Genomic DNA, 19,242 nt, shown 5'->3' on the forward strand with positions numbered 1-19,242 from the left:
GAAGAGATTCTTGCTCACAGCCCTCAGAAATTAACCCTGATGACATCACCTTGGACCTCTAGCTTCCAGAGCCGTGAGACAACAGATTTCAGTCATTAAAGCTACCCTGTTTATGATACTTTCTTATGGCAACCCTAGGAAACTGATATACCCACTATGTTATTTATTTTTTTTAAAAAAAATATTGCATTAATGCCCATTTTCAACAATCTGATGACCTTTTCTGTGGATGGATCCTCTGTCTGTAAAAATGCAAATAGATTCATGAACACAGAGCTCCAAATAACTTCAGGGACAAAGAAACTTTGACCAACTCAAATCATATCCAGCCCTCCATATTCAACCCAAACCTCTTCTCTGAGGAACCTATCTTCCCACTCTGCTTAACTTTTGGTTCTTTTTTCTTTTTTGGCATTTATCATATATTCACAAACTTGTTAGACTCTGAGCTTTTCAACATATGTAATCCCCTCCCAGTTGGAAACTCGAATCGTTCTAAGTCCTGAACAACTGGATTGTAGGTATTTGATGGGTAGGGTTAGATCACCAACATTGCAAGGTAATTATATATATGAAGTACTAGGAAATCACATGTTCATGATTCCCAATAAATGTCTGGAAGATACTAAGTGCTCAGTGCTTAGTTCCAGCTACTGTACTTCACTTTCTTAATAATATTGATGTCTGCTAAAATACTTCTTAACAGAAAATAACTTGAACTTCCTGCCTGGGTGAAGGAATAATAACAGCATCAAGTGAAGAGTAGGTGTGAAAGATTTAAAATGAGGCGGCAGAGAAGCAGGCTGTGCAGTTCATAGCTTTGAGTTTGATTCTCAGCTCTGAATTATTTGGGAGGTACTGCAATATTATATGATATGGTATAAGTATGATATTTGCAAATATCCCTCTATGAATTATTTGGGAGATAATTGTTCAAGTATATACCCCTCTGAGCTTTTAAAAATCCATCTAAAAACGTAGAGCTAATTATCTGTATATTTCTTGTGAAGATTAAGACTAAGTCGTTTTTATATCTCTATGCATGCTCAGAGAGATTTGCATGCACTTTGAAGAATTCACAGGCACTTTGAAGCACACCCTGAACAGGCTAAAAATACCTCTTCTTTGGTCTCTTTTACAAAACATTTTACTCCTAACCTCGTGTTTATGGGATTCATAAGACCCAGGGTCCTGGTTCTGGCTACAGGGGATTTTTGTTGTCAACCTCAATCAAGTATTTTCAATCTGTTGATTAGCGTTCCTTTGTTTGGGAAATGTGAGGGTTGACAAATTTATCTGTTCTTATTCCAACTTCAACATGCTATATTAACCTCATTTTATGGATGAGGAAACTGACCCCACAACTGAGGATGGAGAAGTAGAAGTTGATGGGCTTAGGAAAAGAGCCTGAGTATTCTGATACGAATCCACTACTTTCTCCTCCCACCTGCCATGGAGAACCAAAGTATTTTTTCTAGTTGTTTTTGTTTTTTTTTACAATAATTTGAGAGTTAAGAAGAAAATCTCTGGTCTATAAAATGTATTCTTATGCAACGTAAAGTCTTAATAAATAGCACTGTTTTACAGCATGATTTAGTGGTGAAATGCCCAAGTTCTAGAGCAGACTGCAGGGATCTGAATCTCTGTTTCATCTTAGTACCTGTGACACCTTGGACCAAGTTACTTAATTTCTGTGCCTCAGTTTCCTCACCAGCAAACTATGAGTAATTATAGTGCCTACCTCAGAACATTTTGAGGATTGTAAGAATTAATAAGCTAGTGAACTGAAACATAAATACATTTTAGCTATTGCTCTATTTGACATTTAAGACTAATGAGATAATTATAAAAGCTTTAGCTGTTTTGAGAAAGCACTATTTGTTTTTACTAACTCTTAAACACATCAATAGGCCTAAGTAACTATGGGAACTAAGTTAAACCAAGTAATGATTCTGTAGGTTATACGAGGTGGCAGTTTAATCTTGACCAGCTGCTGTGCATCTTATGCTCCTTGAGAATATTGATTCATCTTTCTCTTTTCAAACTATTTTTTCACATGCAAAATCTGCAAATTCTTATAGTTCTCAGAGCTTTTGCACTCTTTTTAGGGGTGTCTGTTTTGCAAACAGGGATAAACATCTTTAATTTTGAAGGACACAGAAATATTGCTAATGCATATGTGTATGGTGGTAATAACTCAGAGAGAGGAGATTTGTTGTAGGTTGCAGTTAAGATGGTCTTTTGCTCAGTATGGCTCAAAATTATTATAAGGGAATAGGAGCTCTGGAAATTGGTATAAGCTTCACTGGCTATGCATGCAAACATATAGTGCATTGCCATGGTCAGAGTGAAGTGAAGACAAGCAAAACACTAGAAGTAATGTTTATAGTTACTTATAGTTTGCCAAGTGAAAAGTGTATGAAGAAAATAGCCAGTAAAAATGATTAATTCCTTAAGTATTTTGTTTATTTTTATTTGTTTACTTGTATCCTTCCATAATCTCATTTTAGTCATGCACATCTAAAGTAATTGTTTTATATAAATATGTTAGCCATATATATATATATTTAATCTTTTTAATACATAGACACATTAAATACTATTATGATTCTGTTAGCACTTAAGTAGAGAGACAGTTTAGATAGTTATAAACATACACTCTGGAGCGAAATTACCTGAGACCATGCTTAAATCTATCATGTACCAGCTGTGTGACCTCAGGTGAAGTACCTATCTTTGCTATCCTTCAATTTTCTCATCTATAAAACAGGGTTAATAATAACATTGCAGCTATTTCTTTTATAATTAAATGAGTTAATATGTTAAAAATATTTAGAAAAGCATGTCATGTATATAGTAAGTGCTATATAGCTGTTTGTATTAATCGTAGTGGTTGAAATATTAAAAATGGTAAAATTTCAGATTGCTCAATAAAATAGGAAATATATATCACAATAAGTTCAACCTCTAATTCTGTGGCTTTCAAACGTTAGTGTACATTTGAATCACATTGTGTACCTGTAAAGTACCAGTTGCAAGTCCTGATACCCCAAGAAAATGACCCGATAGGTCAGGGACCACTTATGTACGCTTTTAACATCATCCGTGGTTTTTCTAAAGCAGAAAAATAAAATAAAGAAAATAAAGACTACTTAGAAATTAGAGAATACTCATAAAAGTATAAAGAAGGATTACACGTTGCAATACACTGCTATTGTTTACTTTTAATATTAAAAATGTTTTTGAAAGGTTATATTACTGAATGTGATGATATTCCATTTTGACATGCCCATGCTTATATTTTAGACCATTTTGATGGGCCTATATTAGCCTCTGAAAACACTTACATGTAGTAAATAAAATACTTATTTTTAAAGAAAATTACTTACTTTTTAAACGATCATATTATATATATTTCTAAAGTTAATAAAACAACAACAACCTTATATCTCACTTTTCTCCTTCTCAGTTCTTGTTTCATTGTTAGCAGAAAGCTAGAGAAATACCCATTATGTTAAGATATTCTACCAGTTATTATAGGCTGAGTTTGAAAAGTGCAAGCATATTTTGATAATTTATTTTGGGCTTAATTTTTTATTACTAGAACGTCTCAGAATTGCTGAAATGTGAAGGGAAAAATAATTTAAGGTTAAAAAAAAAAATTTTCCCTTGGAATCATAGACCAGAAATTATCTTGTAATAGTATTGAAGATAAATAAAATAATTAGGTCTATTTGCTTCCTAAAGAGAAGAAGCAATTATACCTGTTAATCATTTTAAATCCATCCAATCTTTGAACTTCCAGTGATTACCCAGGGTAAGAGCCAGCAGCTGTGCACCTCAGGGTTTGTGGCCACTACTCATATAATCTCATACAGATTTTTCAATTTTCCAGGAAAATTTATTTTGTTATAAGACGTTTGTTTCTACTCATTCTATGTTACATGCAGTACATTAGCTTCTAATTCTAGCTATGTTGCATGCAGTTTTGCACACACAAATCTTTTTGATTTACTTACTGGTTGTTTATGTGTGCCCTATATTAAGTGCACACAGTGTTGCTTGTGAATCATTCACATTAACTTTGCATCTTTACTCTAGTAACAAAAACTCACACAAAAACCCCCAAATTTAAAAAGAGCGAGAGAGAGACAGGAACAACTATTTATTGGAATTTTTTGTTTGTTGTTTGCACTCTTGTATCACCTGTATCAGGCAGAGACAGGCCTGATGTAGTGTGAGTATTTAGCACATATTTGTTGAGTGAATATATGGATGCTAAAGAGCAAAAGTTGAATTTTATTTTCTCCATATTTTTCAAAAATTTGCGTTGGGCTCTTTTTGCCACATCTACTGCAAGTCTGAAGACCATTGTCAGCAATCAGACTGTTGATATCACTCTGAAGGGACTGAAGGGACCCACAGTTGCTGTGAAGGGCCCCAGAGGCCCCTTGCAGAGGGACTTCAATTGCATCAGAATTCTTGGAAAGAAAAAGAATGGCGGGGAAACAGAAAGGAACCGGCTACAATTCACACCATGTACAGTCCTGTCTGGAGCGGGGTCAAGGTGTCACACTGGGCGTCTGTTACGAGCTGTGGCCTGTGTACACTTGCTTCCCCCCAGCCTTGTTATTCAGGGGGATGGGTCTCTTGTTGAAACCAAGTTTCTTCAGTTAAAAATACATCCACAGGGTTTGGATGAGATCAGACGTTGATTGTTCGGTATCTCAAGCCCACAAAGATGAGTTAATTCTTGAGGGACATGGCGTTGAACTTGTATCAAATTCAGTTGCTTTGATTCAGCAAGCCACACAGTTAGCAGCAAGGCTATTAGAAAACTGTGGGTGGTATCTATGCTTCTGAGAAAAGAGCAGCCCAGCAGGCTAATGAAGGAGATGTAAGTCATCCAGCTACAGAAACAGCAAGATGCCAGATGATTCCTCAGACTTATTTGTGATATTTTAAAATGCAGGAAAAGCCATGTATTGAAAAAGAACCCATTTTGTTGGCTTTCACACTTCTAAAATAACATAGTTTATTATGAAAATAATATCAGAACATCACTAAATACCTAGAAACTAGGGAAACTTAAGAGAGAAGGAAACAAAAACTCTGCATTTTCAGAAGTTCCTAAGAAACCAACACTTTTAAGATTCTTTTAAGATATTTTTTTGGCCCGGCTGGGCGTGGCTCAGCGGTTGACCATCGACCTAGGATCCCGAAGATCACTGTTCAATTCCCGGTCAGGGCACATGCCCGGGTTGCAGGCTCGATCCCCAGTCGGGGACGTGCAGGAGGCAGCCGATCAATGACTCTCTCATCATTGATGTTTCTTTCTCTCTCTCTCTCTCCCTGAAGTCAATAAATACATATTTAAAAAAAAAAAAAAAGATTTCTAGGTCTCTGTCTCTCTCAGTCTATCTCTTTTGCTAGAATTGTACAGCTATACCTCTTTAATCCCTGTATTTTCAACACACATGGTAATGTGTATAGGTTTCTATGTCCTTGGAATTAATTTTAAAGAGAGCTGCTTATTTTGAATGGACCAGAAGTTTTGTGTCTCTAAATGGCATCAGAGAGGCCATGCATTCCTCTCCATCTGGCTGTATACTTCCCAGAAGAAGAAAGGGTGTGCTTACACTCTCTAGAGCTGCCTCCAAGTGTGGATTTTATTTTAAATGGTTTATAAATTCATTTTCTTTTTCTGTTATCCAACCATTCATTCAACAACTGTTTATTGAGTACCTGCTGAGTGCTCGATACTGTTGTAGGCCCTAGAGATGTAGAAATATTTCAGTTTTGGTGTAACTATTTAGTGACTAAGCACTAGTATTTCAAAATTATAAATGCTTTCTAAACAAAACTGATACTATGGCACTTTCCCTTCAAAATTAATTAAACCACCATCAAAATAATGACTAAAAGTTTTATATTTTCCTGTCAAAGTTGCATTAAAATACAAAATGATAAATGCGTATAGGCATCATATTACCACAATTAAAAAACATCTCAGGAGTAAGTGATACCATACTTCTGTTGCAAAAGAAAAAGAGAGAAAGAGAGAGAGAGAGAGATAGCAACAAATCTCAAATCAGAGTGCAAAAAAGGGGGGAAAATGCTTTAGAATTAGGATAACTTTTTGGAGTTATCTTTGCATCAAAAGTTGTATAACTTTTGTTAGTATTTTATGTATGGTAGGTTTTCCCTTTTTGGATCTTCTATACATAGATTTGTTTGGACTGATGAATTACTTACCCCTTTAGAAAATAAAGATTACTGAATAGATTTTATGGCAACATCTGGAATGCCCTTTAAGTCTCCATATCTTGTATGTCACAAGATTTGAATCTGTCTCTCAGCATTCTTTGTCACTGTGCCCCTTAGAATCTGGAAGAACTGAATTAGAGATACAGTGAGAGAGAAATGGGGAAGGTACAAGGGAGATAAAGACTCATGTGTAAATGAGTTTCTTTAGAAATTCTTGTTCATGTCAGAAGTACTGGCTGGGTTTAAAAAATGAGTGAAGTTGACTGCATTCCTATAGGGATTTCCAAGTAATCCTTTAAAAGGCTGTTTTAGGTATTTTGTTTTCCAAAAGTATAACTGCCTTAGACAACTGTCCTTAAAATTACTATTCCATACTCCATCTTGCAGACACCTTGATTCATAGGTTCTTTAAATATGTCTCAAAAATGACTACCTGATTCAAAAAGTAAGGCTGAAAGCTTTGTTTTTAGTACTTTAATTGATTTTAGGTTATTGATTCAGTAAATTATATCTATGATGTACAGATTCTATGAAAATCTAAAACAACTCTTTAGAGAAAGAATTGACTTAAATACTTATTTCAAATAAAAAGTAACAATTTTAGAATAAAGATTTCCCCTCAGAAATTTAAATTCAGAGGAAGTTTGCTAAGCAAGGTTTATTTATTATTTTTAAGTTTTTTTACTTTTATTGATTTTAGAGAGAGAGGAAGGGAGAGAGAAACAGTAATGATGAGAGAGCCACCATTCAGCTGCCTCCTGCAAGCCCCCTCCTGGGGCTGGAGCCCACAGCCCGGACATGAACCCTCACTGGGAATCAAACCACAATCTCCTGGATCATAGGTTGACACTCAACCACTGAGCCATGCCAGCCGGATTTATTTTATCCAGTTATAGGAGTATTTTTGAGTTCCCGTTTCAATAAGGAAGTCTGCTCAGGCTCTCTATATTGAGGTTTTAGTTGGCTCAAATGTATAACCATCTACTCCATATTATATATGAAGAAATGAAGTGTGGATTAACGTTGATTGCAGTACCATGTAATTTGTCCTGATATGCTGAAAATCCAGTGTTAGGAGGAACTCTATTTCCATTGCAATGACAAAATTCATAGGACCACCCAAATACTGTTTTTTACAGTACAAAATATTGTCCCAAGTCATTTGTTTTTGAAAAATGGTTCTAACGCCTGAAATAAGCTATTATATTATCATACCTGAACATTTTTTGTCTCCTAAGATAAGCGTTAGTAAATAAGTGTTATTTGTGAATGTTGATAAGCTTAGTGTTTTTACAGAGTTGGCTTGAAGTGTCATTCTGCACAGTTACAAACTTCATCTGTATTCTGCCCACCCTAGGATTTCTTATTCATAATGGAAAGGAAGAAAAAGACAATACTACTATCCTTTCAGGAGTATTTAAAAAGCATTAGTGTGTCTTTTAAATTTTAAAAGTCACACATCTAGTCAATGGATCCGTATGGGATATTTTCCGCAAGGAACAGATCCTTTCTTACAGCTGGCTTTAGAGAGAGTCAACCTCTGATGATTCTTAGTCACAATAACTTGGCTGGGCTGAGTGCTCTAGTTTTGTTTTATATTTCATGTATTATGAAAGATGTTTTGCTGTGTCAATGAGAAATGATTTTGAGTTGAATTCTCAACGAAAACTGGAGACTGGCGTAATCTGCAACTTTTCTTACAAATTTAGGAAAAAGTAATTGATTCTTCATAAATAACAAGAAACCTAATGCAATTCCAGGAGAGCATTGGGGAAGGGTCATAAAATCAAACAATGGTGCTTGCGCCAACTTCCATGTGCTACATTCATGGTTCCAGCCATGAGACAATGCAATATTATGTTATGCATCGGGGATTATGCTAACCTATAAAGTAGAGGTATTAGTTTTATACTCACTTTACACATGAGGAAACTCACATTCAAGTTCACACGGCTAACAATAGTAAAGCCTAGATTCGAACCCAGGCAGTGGAATCCATTCCCTAGATTTAATAAGCTTTCCCCACAAAATGACGCATTAGTTCATGGTTTTCTTGGTCTGTTATTTCTTCCTTCTGGATGGAAATCAGTTTCTTCTACTGCCTGTCTTTGTATGGCTCTTATTTTTCAATATTACCCTTGCTAATATTTCTGTCTCCCATGGCGAGTTGTAGACTATGAATGTCGGGGATTTTATTTCATATGTCTTTGTGTTGTCCATGCTCAGCACTCTTCTTAATACAAAATAGGCATAACATGTAGGCAGACCGACGGGTAGGATAGTGAGAAAAGATGCACTTTAAGGGATACAAATATTTTTGTTTGGCAGTTTACAGGCAATAAAAATCCTATTTGCGTGCTAATTGGAAATTTTATCGAAGGGCAAGTGGGAAGCTTGAACTCAGCTAGCCAACTTCAAACCTCCTGTCCCTTTTGTGACCGAGAGAGTGCGATCCTGCCTGATGGGAGTAGGCTCAGGCAGATCCTGCAGCTAGTGCCCCAGTAGCTTCTGCAATATTTGGGTCTCCTGACAGTAGTCTCTTCTACTTAGAGTCGATAATATTTATTAAAAATGGTGGGGGAGGGCAAGCAATATTGTTTCTAAAATTGCACTTAGGTTACTGTCAGTCTTTCTCATATCTCTGGGAATACAGCCACATGCTTTCACATTCTATAGGAATGTTACAAAAACACCAGGGATCCACTCCTAGAAGTCGGTTCAGTTATTTGGTACTCATTTTAGATGATAATAGATACTGCCGGTGGCACTCAGTAAATTATTAAAATCATTCTAAATTTTGACAAAAACGCTCCCCACCCAATTTTTAGGCAGAGTTATAATAGAAGGAAATTAGGATGAAACATAGTACCTAAGGAAAATGGCATGAGTCATTCATCATGTAGTTGTCTCGGTGAATTCTGTTTCCCTTGGATTTCTTTTCTCCATATAATTTCAGGTGAAACTACCAAGTTTTTATGGACGACTATGGTCTTATAAAAGGATTAAAGTGGGAAGTGTGAGCACTGGGGAAATGTGTATAACTCAGGAGAGGATATTTAAGTCTACTCGGCACACAATGAGTAATTAATGGGTGCTGTCTTCTTATTTTTAACAAATATCTCCTTGTAGGATGAAATTCTGACAGGGAAATTATAGGATTGGTGCTCTCAGTAGGTTTTATGTTAATAATTGGAGTCTGCTTGCTCCTTAAAATGTAAATGGGGTTTAAATAGAAAGGTTAAGAGGCAGGACTTTTAAGAATATAGGTATTCTTTTACAAATATAGGTATGTTGTGCAGGCAGATATATATACCCCCACCGCCGCCTTGGACAAATGTCACCAAATAGTCTATTAATATTCATTGTGAATCTGTCAGCTACTCACTGGACCTGTTTCTCTTGTGCTTCTAGCAATTTTATAAGCATTTTTGTGCTGCAAAGATGTTTTGAATATGATTTAAGTGGACATTTTAATCACTCCAGGTTTTCTAATATTACCAACCAAAGAATATGAAACAGAAATTTGTATCAAAACAAGACTTTGTTAATAAAATAAATAGTGTTTCACTCAATCTACGGTGAGGAAACCGACTTGAAAACACAAACAAACAAAATCCTGTGGTAAATGTTGCTGCCATGCTAGGAAAAAATAATAAAATCACATACATGAAAACAGGAGAAAATTATATATGTGTGTGTGCGTTGCATACCTCAACAGAATGTTAACATGCTCGTCTCTTGTATGGTTCCTCGCTTGTGTTGCTGTAGATGTGATGTCTTAAAGGGAGGAACAGTTTACATCCAACGAGGAGTTTGGTTTCCTCATCATAAATCTCGTGTGACTTTGATAGATTTCTTTGAAATACTTAGCACTTACGTGTATATCTTTTTCCAGCTGTGGTTATGTAAATATTTAGATATTTCAGTCACTTGTGTTTACGTTTTATCTTCCAACCGGGCAGTTGTTGAAGGAATCCTGCCACGCGCTTTCCCCCGATGCTGGCCCTGCCGAGGTCAGTCCTGCCACAGCCCCAAGGTCCCACCAGGGTTCTTGCCAGGGGCGGCCGGCATTGCCACCCTAGCCCTGGTTAAAGCCTCTCTCCATCAGTCCCTTTCCTTTATCCTGTCTTCAGTTTCCTAGGCAGAGTGTAGTTGAAACCTAGAAGTTGCTTTTGCCAAGTATAGTATAAACCTTTTATCTTATTACATTGAAAAGGACCCAAATGAGCATAACTAGGATGGTGGTTGGCAGGTGGCTTATAGGGCTCAGAATTTATCATTGAAGGGAGAACGCTTTTTATGATTAATGAGTCAGTAATATGTAGAGAGGTTTGTGACACAGTGGAGGTGGACACCTTTTCTAGGGAGGAAGGTTGCAGTCACTAAGGGTTTTTCATCTACACTCCTCTGAGTTTCATGTGCTCTTTCCTGTTGGGTCCTGGTGTAACTCCCTCAGTGTCCTCTGAGAAACTGAGTCACGGTTATGAGAGAAGTTGGGTAATTTTTTTCACCAAAGTATGTTGGTGGAAAAGTTCTGGGAACCAGTGATACTGAATTTTAGTTATGCGCAATGTGTGTAGGAGTTGAAGTTCTTAAAATATTAAAGACTCATAATATAAGAATATTTACTCAAAAATGCAAGATTGTGTTTTGAGAAGATGACACAGTACAGGGAAAATTTATATCCCCGTTTATTTATCATGAAGGTCTTTACCGAGTTAATTGACTATGAAATCAGTTGATTTACAGGTAAATAGTCTATGAATGCATGGGAAAAGAGCAACAGTTGTCATCAGGATTACTTTTTGCTGTTTTTATTACCTACATTTAAAAAATAAGTAATCAGAACAAACACTTCCAGTGTTGGAAACAAGAATGGAGAAAGCATATTTCTCCATAGATTTTAACATACTAATTCTAGCAGTATTTATGGAATGGCTGGAACAAGCAAGGGTTTTGATTCACTAGGACTGAATCCCAGCACTGCCATCTTCCAGCGGAATGACGGCCGAGAGTCTCAGTTCCCCCATATCGACACCAGATATAATAACACCTACCCCATAAAGATGTTATTGTGATAAAGGAGATGATGGATAATTAACATTAGTTTTCCTTTTTCATTTTTTCCTGCTTAGACTTAATAATAAAGAAAAATTTATTATAGATTTTATAGCGATGATAATTGCCATTTATAATTTTTATTACTGAGGTTGAACAATCACTCATAAATATCTCTCAGTAATTGGAAAGTTTCTTTCCTGAAGGTTAAACCTTATTAGAAATGTGAAATTTCTATTTTTTTTGGTTATGATTTGCAAAGGTGTTGGCTCTATAGTCAAGTAGCTCATTTTTTGCTAACTCCATTCTTTTCAGATTATTGTATGGTAACAAAGTGTTTTGTTTTTTTTAAAGTATGTTCCTTAGAAACAAAGGTCAGTGGGGATGTCCTATAAAAAGAAAAAGAAACAGTTCAATGGCCAGATTAGTTTGAGAAATGCTGTATATTATACCTTTCCTTTGGCTAATCAGAATGTGTATTAGCAAGATTAAATACAGGGCGTCCCCCCCAAAATATCTACACACTTTAACAGCCGATGGCTCAGTTGATGTTTCTTTATTTTCAGATTTAACCATTGGAATGTGTATACATTTTTTGAGGCATCCTGTCGATGCTGATAACTGCAACTCTTCTTTTGCGCAATACCAATGAACAATATGAGGAAACAAAACTTCAAAGAGCATTTTGGAAAATTTAGCCCTTATTGGAATAGAATGATTTTTTTATTGCTGAAACTCTTCCACTGAATACTGTTCTACAAAAGTAATGGTGAAAACTTGGGCCTGAGTTAATTCCTAGAAGTCCTGTCTGTGGCCCAGCTGTGTGGGACCGTGGGTTAGGCACAGAGCCTTGAGCTCCCCGCGTTGAGTGGGGCCTGGGTGACCTCCAGGTCCTGTAACTGGCTGTCGTTTCCTCTGTACCACCCTAGATGGTTTTACTCTCTTCCATGGTTTCAGTCTCCAGCTTGGTTCTCATCGTCAGTTCCTTTTCTGAGGTCAAATTTGGATATTCAGTTGACAACTTGTCTCCATTTGAATATTCTAGAAGTACTTCAAATGCTTCCTGTCTCACACTGAATGAATGCGCTCTTGTTTTTCTTCTTACCACACCCCACTCTTTTACTCTCTACCTGCACTTGGGACTGCCCTTCAGCCATTGCTCAGATCAGAATCTCGGAATCTCCCTGTCCTCTGCTTCCCCATCCTGTGCATTTTAAATTTCCATTCCCCCCACATTGCCAAGAGTAGGTCCTGTTGACCTTGTGACTAAATATCTCTAGATTCTTCCCTTTATTTTCCCCTCTGTCTGTCAATATCCAAGTTCAAGTTTTGGAATCTGTTTGAATAGTGTAAAAGTATCCTAACTAATCCCTTGCTAGCTCACCAATAGTGAGCTCTTTAAAATCAAACTTGATCCTGTGATCCCTTCCTCAAAATATTTAAATGTCCTCATTGCCTTCAGTTAAGTTCCGGAACTTTGGATTTGATGTACAAATCCCATCACATTGTTGTTTCTAGGTACTTCTTCAGACACATGCTTTCTAATCTCTGATACTGAAAGCACGTTAGCCTACCTGCAGGTGCTACAAGTGTACCATTGGGTCTAGTCGCCGTGTCTCTGAGTGAAATTATCTCCTTTTGTTTCTTCCTGACTCTTTTTCCAAGACTCAAGTTTCATGACTCAGGGTGCCTCCCCTGCCTTGCTCAGGTGGTCTTAAGTGTCCTTTCTTTGTGTTTTCACAGCAGCCTATGTACCCCTATTTCCTATCTTAAATGAACTTTCAGAATTTAAAATAGAATTTGCAGAATTGAATATATATTACCCCAGCATTCAATCCTAATTAGCATCCACCTTTCATAATTACAGCCAAGGCAATGGCCAGTACTAGACTATAATGCTTTATTTTTGTGAATTTTTACAGCACTTATAATTGAATAATTTAAAATATAATTTAAATTTAATTTGACTTCGGTATGAGAGAGTGAGTTAGTAAGTTATTTTTTTCCCTCAGGTTGCTGGTTTATTTTCTCTTCTTTTAGAGCCTGGTTTCATTTAAAGAACTTACGATATGCTGTATACCATGCACTAAACTAAAGCTACTTGTCATTATTTTAGTTTATAAGACTATTACTTAGTTTATATTTATATATGTATATATATGTATATATAGTTGTTTCATGGTGGATATAAGCAAATAATAGATCTTTTAGTTTTATCATTCATTTGTTGATTTCATTAATAAAAATGTTAATTGCAATAGTTAAAAATTAGAGATATAAATAAGCCCCATGTAGAACAGAATGTAGTGAAGGTTAAATAGTATGCATATTGGTTACCAAAAAAAATTAAAATCTTTTAAAGTCTCCTTATAAAATGCATCGTTATTCAGCTTAAGATCTTTCCACTCAAACAGGTCTTTCCTGTCAGCACTTTATTCATTTTTTATTCATTCAACACAGACTTATTATTGATTACCTGTAGTATGCTCAGCACTCTGCCAAGTTTAAGAGAAGCAACTCTTAAATTCTGTGAGCAGAATCCGACCCACAAATCTTACAGAGTAATGGAAAAGACAGACAGTATCTGAACAATCAAACACATTTCTGTTGTAATTCTGATCATTCTTACCAAGGGTAGCTATATAGTGTTATTCAGTTTTATAAAAGGATCACTTAATTTTTGTTGTAAAGATCAGGGAGAGCAGAACTTTGAAAGAAAAGTTGATATAAACTAGGGAAAGATCTGAAGAAAGCAGAGAAAGGAATGGAACAGGCAGAGTCTGGAGAGCTAGATAGGGGAATGAACACTCGGGACCTTGTAGGTCTTGTTAAGGACTTTATCTTAAGAGAAATGAGTTTATTTTAAGAGCCATTGAAATTGAGGACCCAGATTGTATTTACATTTCAAAGCCTTCTTCGGGCTGTGTTGAAGTGACGCTACTTAAGAGCTTTTCTAAATCCTGATGGGAATTGATAGAAGTTTGATCTGGGATGGTAGCTGACTGTAGAGATGGAGATGAGTAGATTTATTTGAGAAATTTAGGGGAGGCCTAGAGGACAGAAATGGAGGTGTCAAGGAAGACTGGTTTTTCTTTTCATTGTTCACTGACTTTGGAACACTAGATGAGAACAAGGCTTGGAGCACAAGTAAATTAAGCCTTGGGCTTTTGAATTTGAGAAATCTCTAAGAAGTTAACATAGTACATCTACCCATGGTAGCAATAAGGTAGGAGTCTTAAAAATATGAGACTTGATCCCTGTTTTAGAGATTATAATCTCACTGGGAAAATAAGGTACAGACACAAACTATTTAAATGGCACGTATTCTCAGGACTTCATTTATTAAGTAATACATAATGTCTAGAACGTAACCCCTCACTCAATATCTTTTTAAAAATTTAATATTATATTTAATTAATTATTTAAACTCAGCTATTTAACATTTCATCTTTGAGGTGAAATAATAGCATAATTATTGGAGAGTGATGAGCCCAGTTTATTAATGAAAACTGAAAAAGTACACATATACTTGTATTATTTGGAAAGATATAAAAGTTTCTATAAAGAAGTTTCACCATATATTTGAATATAAATGTTCATTAGTATATAATATATGTTTTGTTAAAGTGCTGATTGATGTTAGTTAAAAAAGAAATTCCAGGAAGTCATGCCAATTTTTGTAATACTCGACAATTTTCTGATACATTCTTCTGCAAAACGGGCACATGCATGGCACACACAGACAGGGTGTGGGCGCCCAAAGGATTTGTGGCCAGGAGATTTGAAGAGCAGGCGGGATTGGTCCAGGCAAAGTTTAAGCAAGAGCACTTTGGGAGGGTCAGAGGATTCAGGAGCTGGAAGGTGTCGTCCAGGGGGACACCAGAAGGGTTAGTTAGTGAAGAGGGCAGCAAGCGTGGGCCAGTATCAGGCAGCCTTTAAACAGCAGTGCTAATGCCTCGGCTTCTGAAAGAAGACTGACGCTTTCAAGTGATAACATGAAGCCATTTGGTCATTTGTTCTGCAGGCTCCCGTCTTCGTCAGGAGGATTTTCCACCTCGCATTGTTGAACACCCTTCAGACCTAATTGTGTCGAAAGGAGAACCTGCGACTTTGAACTGCAAGGCCGAGGGCCGCCCCACGCCCACGATCGAGTGGTACAAAGGGGGGGAGAGAGTGGAGACCGACAAAGATGACCCCCGCTCACACCGCATGCTGCTGCCAAGTGGATCTTTATTTTTCTTACGAATTGTGCATGGACGGAAAAGTAGGCCAGACGAAGGGGTCTACATCTGCGTAGCAAGGAATTACCTCGGAGAGGCTGTGAGCCACAATGCGTCGCTGGAGGTAGCTAGTAAGTAAAGTGGGCTTTCTGTGGTTCCCGGGGGGAGTGGCGGAGTGGGCCCGTTTGCCGTGACAGTGACAATGAAAATATCAAACCTGTATCACAGGCTTTCCTCGAGGAAAATCTCTAGCTTTGTATACGAATTCAGTCCCCTCCTTGTCTGAATTTTCTATAGTATTTCTTATTCTAGCTGGTTATTCAGGCTTAATTGGAATTTATACATATTTGTTGAAATATTTTATTTTTTTGATTTGGAGCTGTTTTCTGTTGACCATTTTCACTGAAATTGATTCATTCCCCTCCATTGTTGCTTTTAAATATATTGAATATTAGTATGTTTTTATAAAAGAATAAGGCGGGATATTTTTCATTTGTTTTCATTAGGAGAAATGCTTTCAACTGATATTGTAAGGTATGTTTTAAACTGTTCCTAATTCTTAAAAATTTTTTCTCCTTTTTGGTAAGCTATATCCAGAGATGTGTATGTATATGCTTCATATTTTATTACCTTGGTTACCATAGTGCACCCTGGGAGGGCATGTAATCCTCAGTAGTTCAGTTTCTTTATACAAATTCAAAGGCAGCTCGTCTGAAATTACCATAAGAAGGATTTATTGACTAATGATTAAATTTTTATTTCTAGAGTCTAGATATGTATTATATTTGGATAATAATTGGGCTTCTCTTATTTTCAATAAACATGTAAGAGGTAGCCAGAAACACTGTGTGTATGTATATATGGCAGAAATTGAGAATTTACAGGTATTGGAGACAAATGAAATTTAGATCTAATTTATTTTAAGCTTATATATAATTATATGGGAAACTCTGTACATAATATATTTAAATGATGATTGATATCTTGTTATAATTTGTGTTCAAGATTTTAATTGTATAATCAGTTTTCATAATCTCCAACATTGTCTACAACATTCAACTAGAACTTGAATATATAGACTCAGATAATTATAAAATTATAGACATAGAAAAGAATTTAGAGACAGATTATTTTAACTCAGTCATATTAATGTGGAATTAGCCCCTGAAAATTTAGGTGATTTGGTCAGCCTCACAGAGCCACAGAGTACTCTGTACTTAAATTGAGACAGAATGCTAAAGATGTCTGATATGAACATAAAATTTAGAGATACTAAAAAATTAATCATGTAAAACTGTGTCAGAGGTAGCCATTCACATTTAAAAAAATTTACTTGAAACCCACATTTATATTTCTCTATTCACAGTTAATTGATAGTGGAATTTTACTTTCTCATATTGCCTTGATTCTCAGTTCAGTTCACAGAACTAAATCAGTGAGATGTAAACAATCTATAATCATAACAGAAAGCTATTTTTCTTTTTTTTTTTTAGGCCAACTTTAAATTTAGAGTAAGTAAAAGAAGTTTAAAGGCACAACTTACTTACAAAAAGGACATACACTATGTATGTCATCTTTCAAAGTTATGGGATGAGCACCTTTTAACTCCTGACACATTTATATTTAAGATTAATTATTTCCTGTAGAGATACATTTAAGTTAACATTTGAGAAGAAATTAAAAGAATCAGGAAAGATGATTTAGAGAAACCTAGGCCAACTCCTGTATTTGGAAGGTAAGAAACTGAAGATCAGGAGGGGAACACGGAGTGATTATTTATTCTCTGGAATTATACTCATAAGTGAAGCGTGTACCAAGAGAAATATCCAAGCTAGCTTCTGTTTCTGTGCTATTTCCTACTCTACTCCTTATCATTGTCAGAATTAAAAAAAAGCTAGAGACTTTAATAGAAGCTCTAAGTCTCACCCTGTAGATCTTCCTTTTTAAAGCACCTCTAGTTTACCTCGGATGAGCAAGATAACCTTCATGCACTGGAATTTAGGGAGCTATTTTTTTCTAATCTGGCTTTTGTGTAGATATTTTAAGAAAACACTATAAGTTTCCAGTTAAGTTCCCTTCCTACCTAGACATTCTATTACCTTGAGAGTTCATTATGGGAAAAGCTCTTCCAGTCTTAGTTATCAAATATACCATCATGGAATTGAAAGCAGACCAAAGATCGTTATGTAACTTTTACCAGTAAAATATTTAACTACACAGTTTCTTAATACTGCATAATTCACAAATTTTAGTGTGATATATACCTCGTTATGCCTCCGAAATGCGTTCAACCTCCAGAGAAAAAAGAATATTATAATTTACTGAATAAAACTTAATAAAAGTGCTTTTAAGAATACTTCAAGATCAGCCCAGCCTTCGTGGCTCAGTTGTTGAGGGTCAACCTATGAACCAGGAGGTCACAGTGCGACTCTGGTCAGGGCACATGTCTGGGTTGAGGGCTCCATCCCTGGGGGGGCGTGCAAGAGGTAGCTGATCAGTGACCACTCTCTCATCATTGCTGTTTCTATCTCCCTCTCCCTTCCTCTCTCTGAAATCAATAAAAACACATTTAAAAAAAATACTTTAAGATCATATTTGGCAATAATTTATATACGTGAAAAGGGAGAAATGTATAGATATTGTATATTTATCAAATATAGTTTGTTATCAATAAGGACAGTTTGATAATAAAGATCCTTATAGGTGATAATAACTATTATTTCCAACCTTGAAAAAAAGTTTGAGTAGTGTTTGCTTCCAATAATTTTTATACTGATTTAATTGTAATAATCAAAAACATGTTTTTTGGACACATTGTATTATTTGGACACAGTTATATGGAAAAAAATAAGTACTTAGCAGTTAAAATGTGTTGTGTGTGTTTAAAAAATTTGGAAACTATTACTTAGTAAATTCATGCTTCAGCACAATACAAATAGATAGTGGTAATTGAATTCAAGTGTATTTCAGTTTTTTATTTTAGGCAGTGGTTGTTGTTCATTCACCATTTTTAAATGTGTTTGTGTCCTCAAATCAAAACATTTTGTATGTTAAATAACCAATGGGGGGGGGCAGGGAAACATGGGTCATATTTGATGTAGGTTAAATCTATAAAGTACTGTTATAGTTTGATTTTATTTTTTTCTGGAGACTGTTGCTTTTTTTTTTTTTTTTTATTTCCTTAGTTTAGGTATCAGAAGTTCAATGAGAACCATTCTTTCTCTTCCCAAAGGCTCAGACACAGGAAGGCAAAGATTGCATCAAATTTCTTAGTGAAGTTATAACCCGAAATAATAGCATTAACAAAAGTGTCTTGAGGCAACACAGACTTTACAGCACAGTTGTAGGTAATTCTTTTGAAAACATGTATCTGTGTTTTATTTGCCTTTAAACCAAGTTTTACAGCTGTAACAACAACTGGATTTTTTGGTTCCTAACAATTGTCAATCTCTCAAACATTGAAAAAAATGATATAGGATGTCATTTAATACCTTTGTTTCTGTATAGAAATTATAATTCTTTTATATTGTCCTTTTATTGTGTACTTAAAAATTTAAATAATGCACCAAAATAATTGTATTTATTGGTCATTATTAAGATTTTTTATTTTTATTTGAATCCCAATTATAACCAGGTTAGATACAGAGTATAAAACTTCGGCCAGCCTTTTGGTGCTGATCCTTGGAAGGTGGTAAAA

At 35.7% G+C, this 19,242-nt stretch overlaps 1 protein-coding gene across 1 annotated transcript in view; it reads left to right on the forward strand.

The window, feature by feature from the left end:
- Positions 1–19,242, forward strand: part of ROBO1 (roundabout guidance receptor 1) — a 1,016,983-nt gene that overhangs the window by 693,551 nt on the left and 304,190 nt on the right. The window contains exon 4 of the mRNA XM_081137820.1: positions 15,350–15,676. Within this exon, the coding sequence (XP_080993946.1) occupies positions 15,350–15,676 (327 nt within the window). The remainder of the gene's footprint in view (positions 1–15,349; positions 15,677–19,242) is intronic.

Source organism: Miniopterus schreibersii, assembly GCF_964146895.1.
Source record: "Miniopterus schreibersii genome assembly, chromosome: 5".
Lineage (NCBI taxonomy): Eukaryota > Metazoa > Chordata > Mammalia > Chiroptera > Miniopteridae > Miniopterus > Miniopterus schreibersii.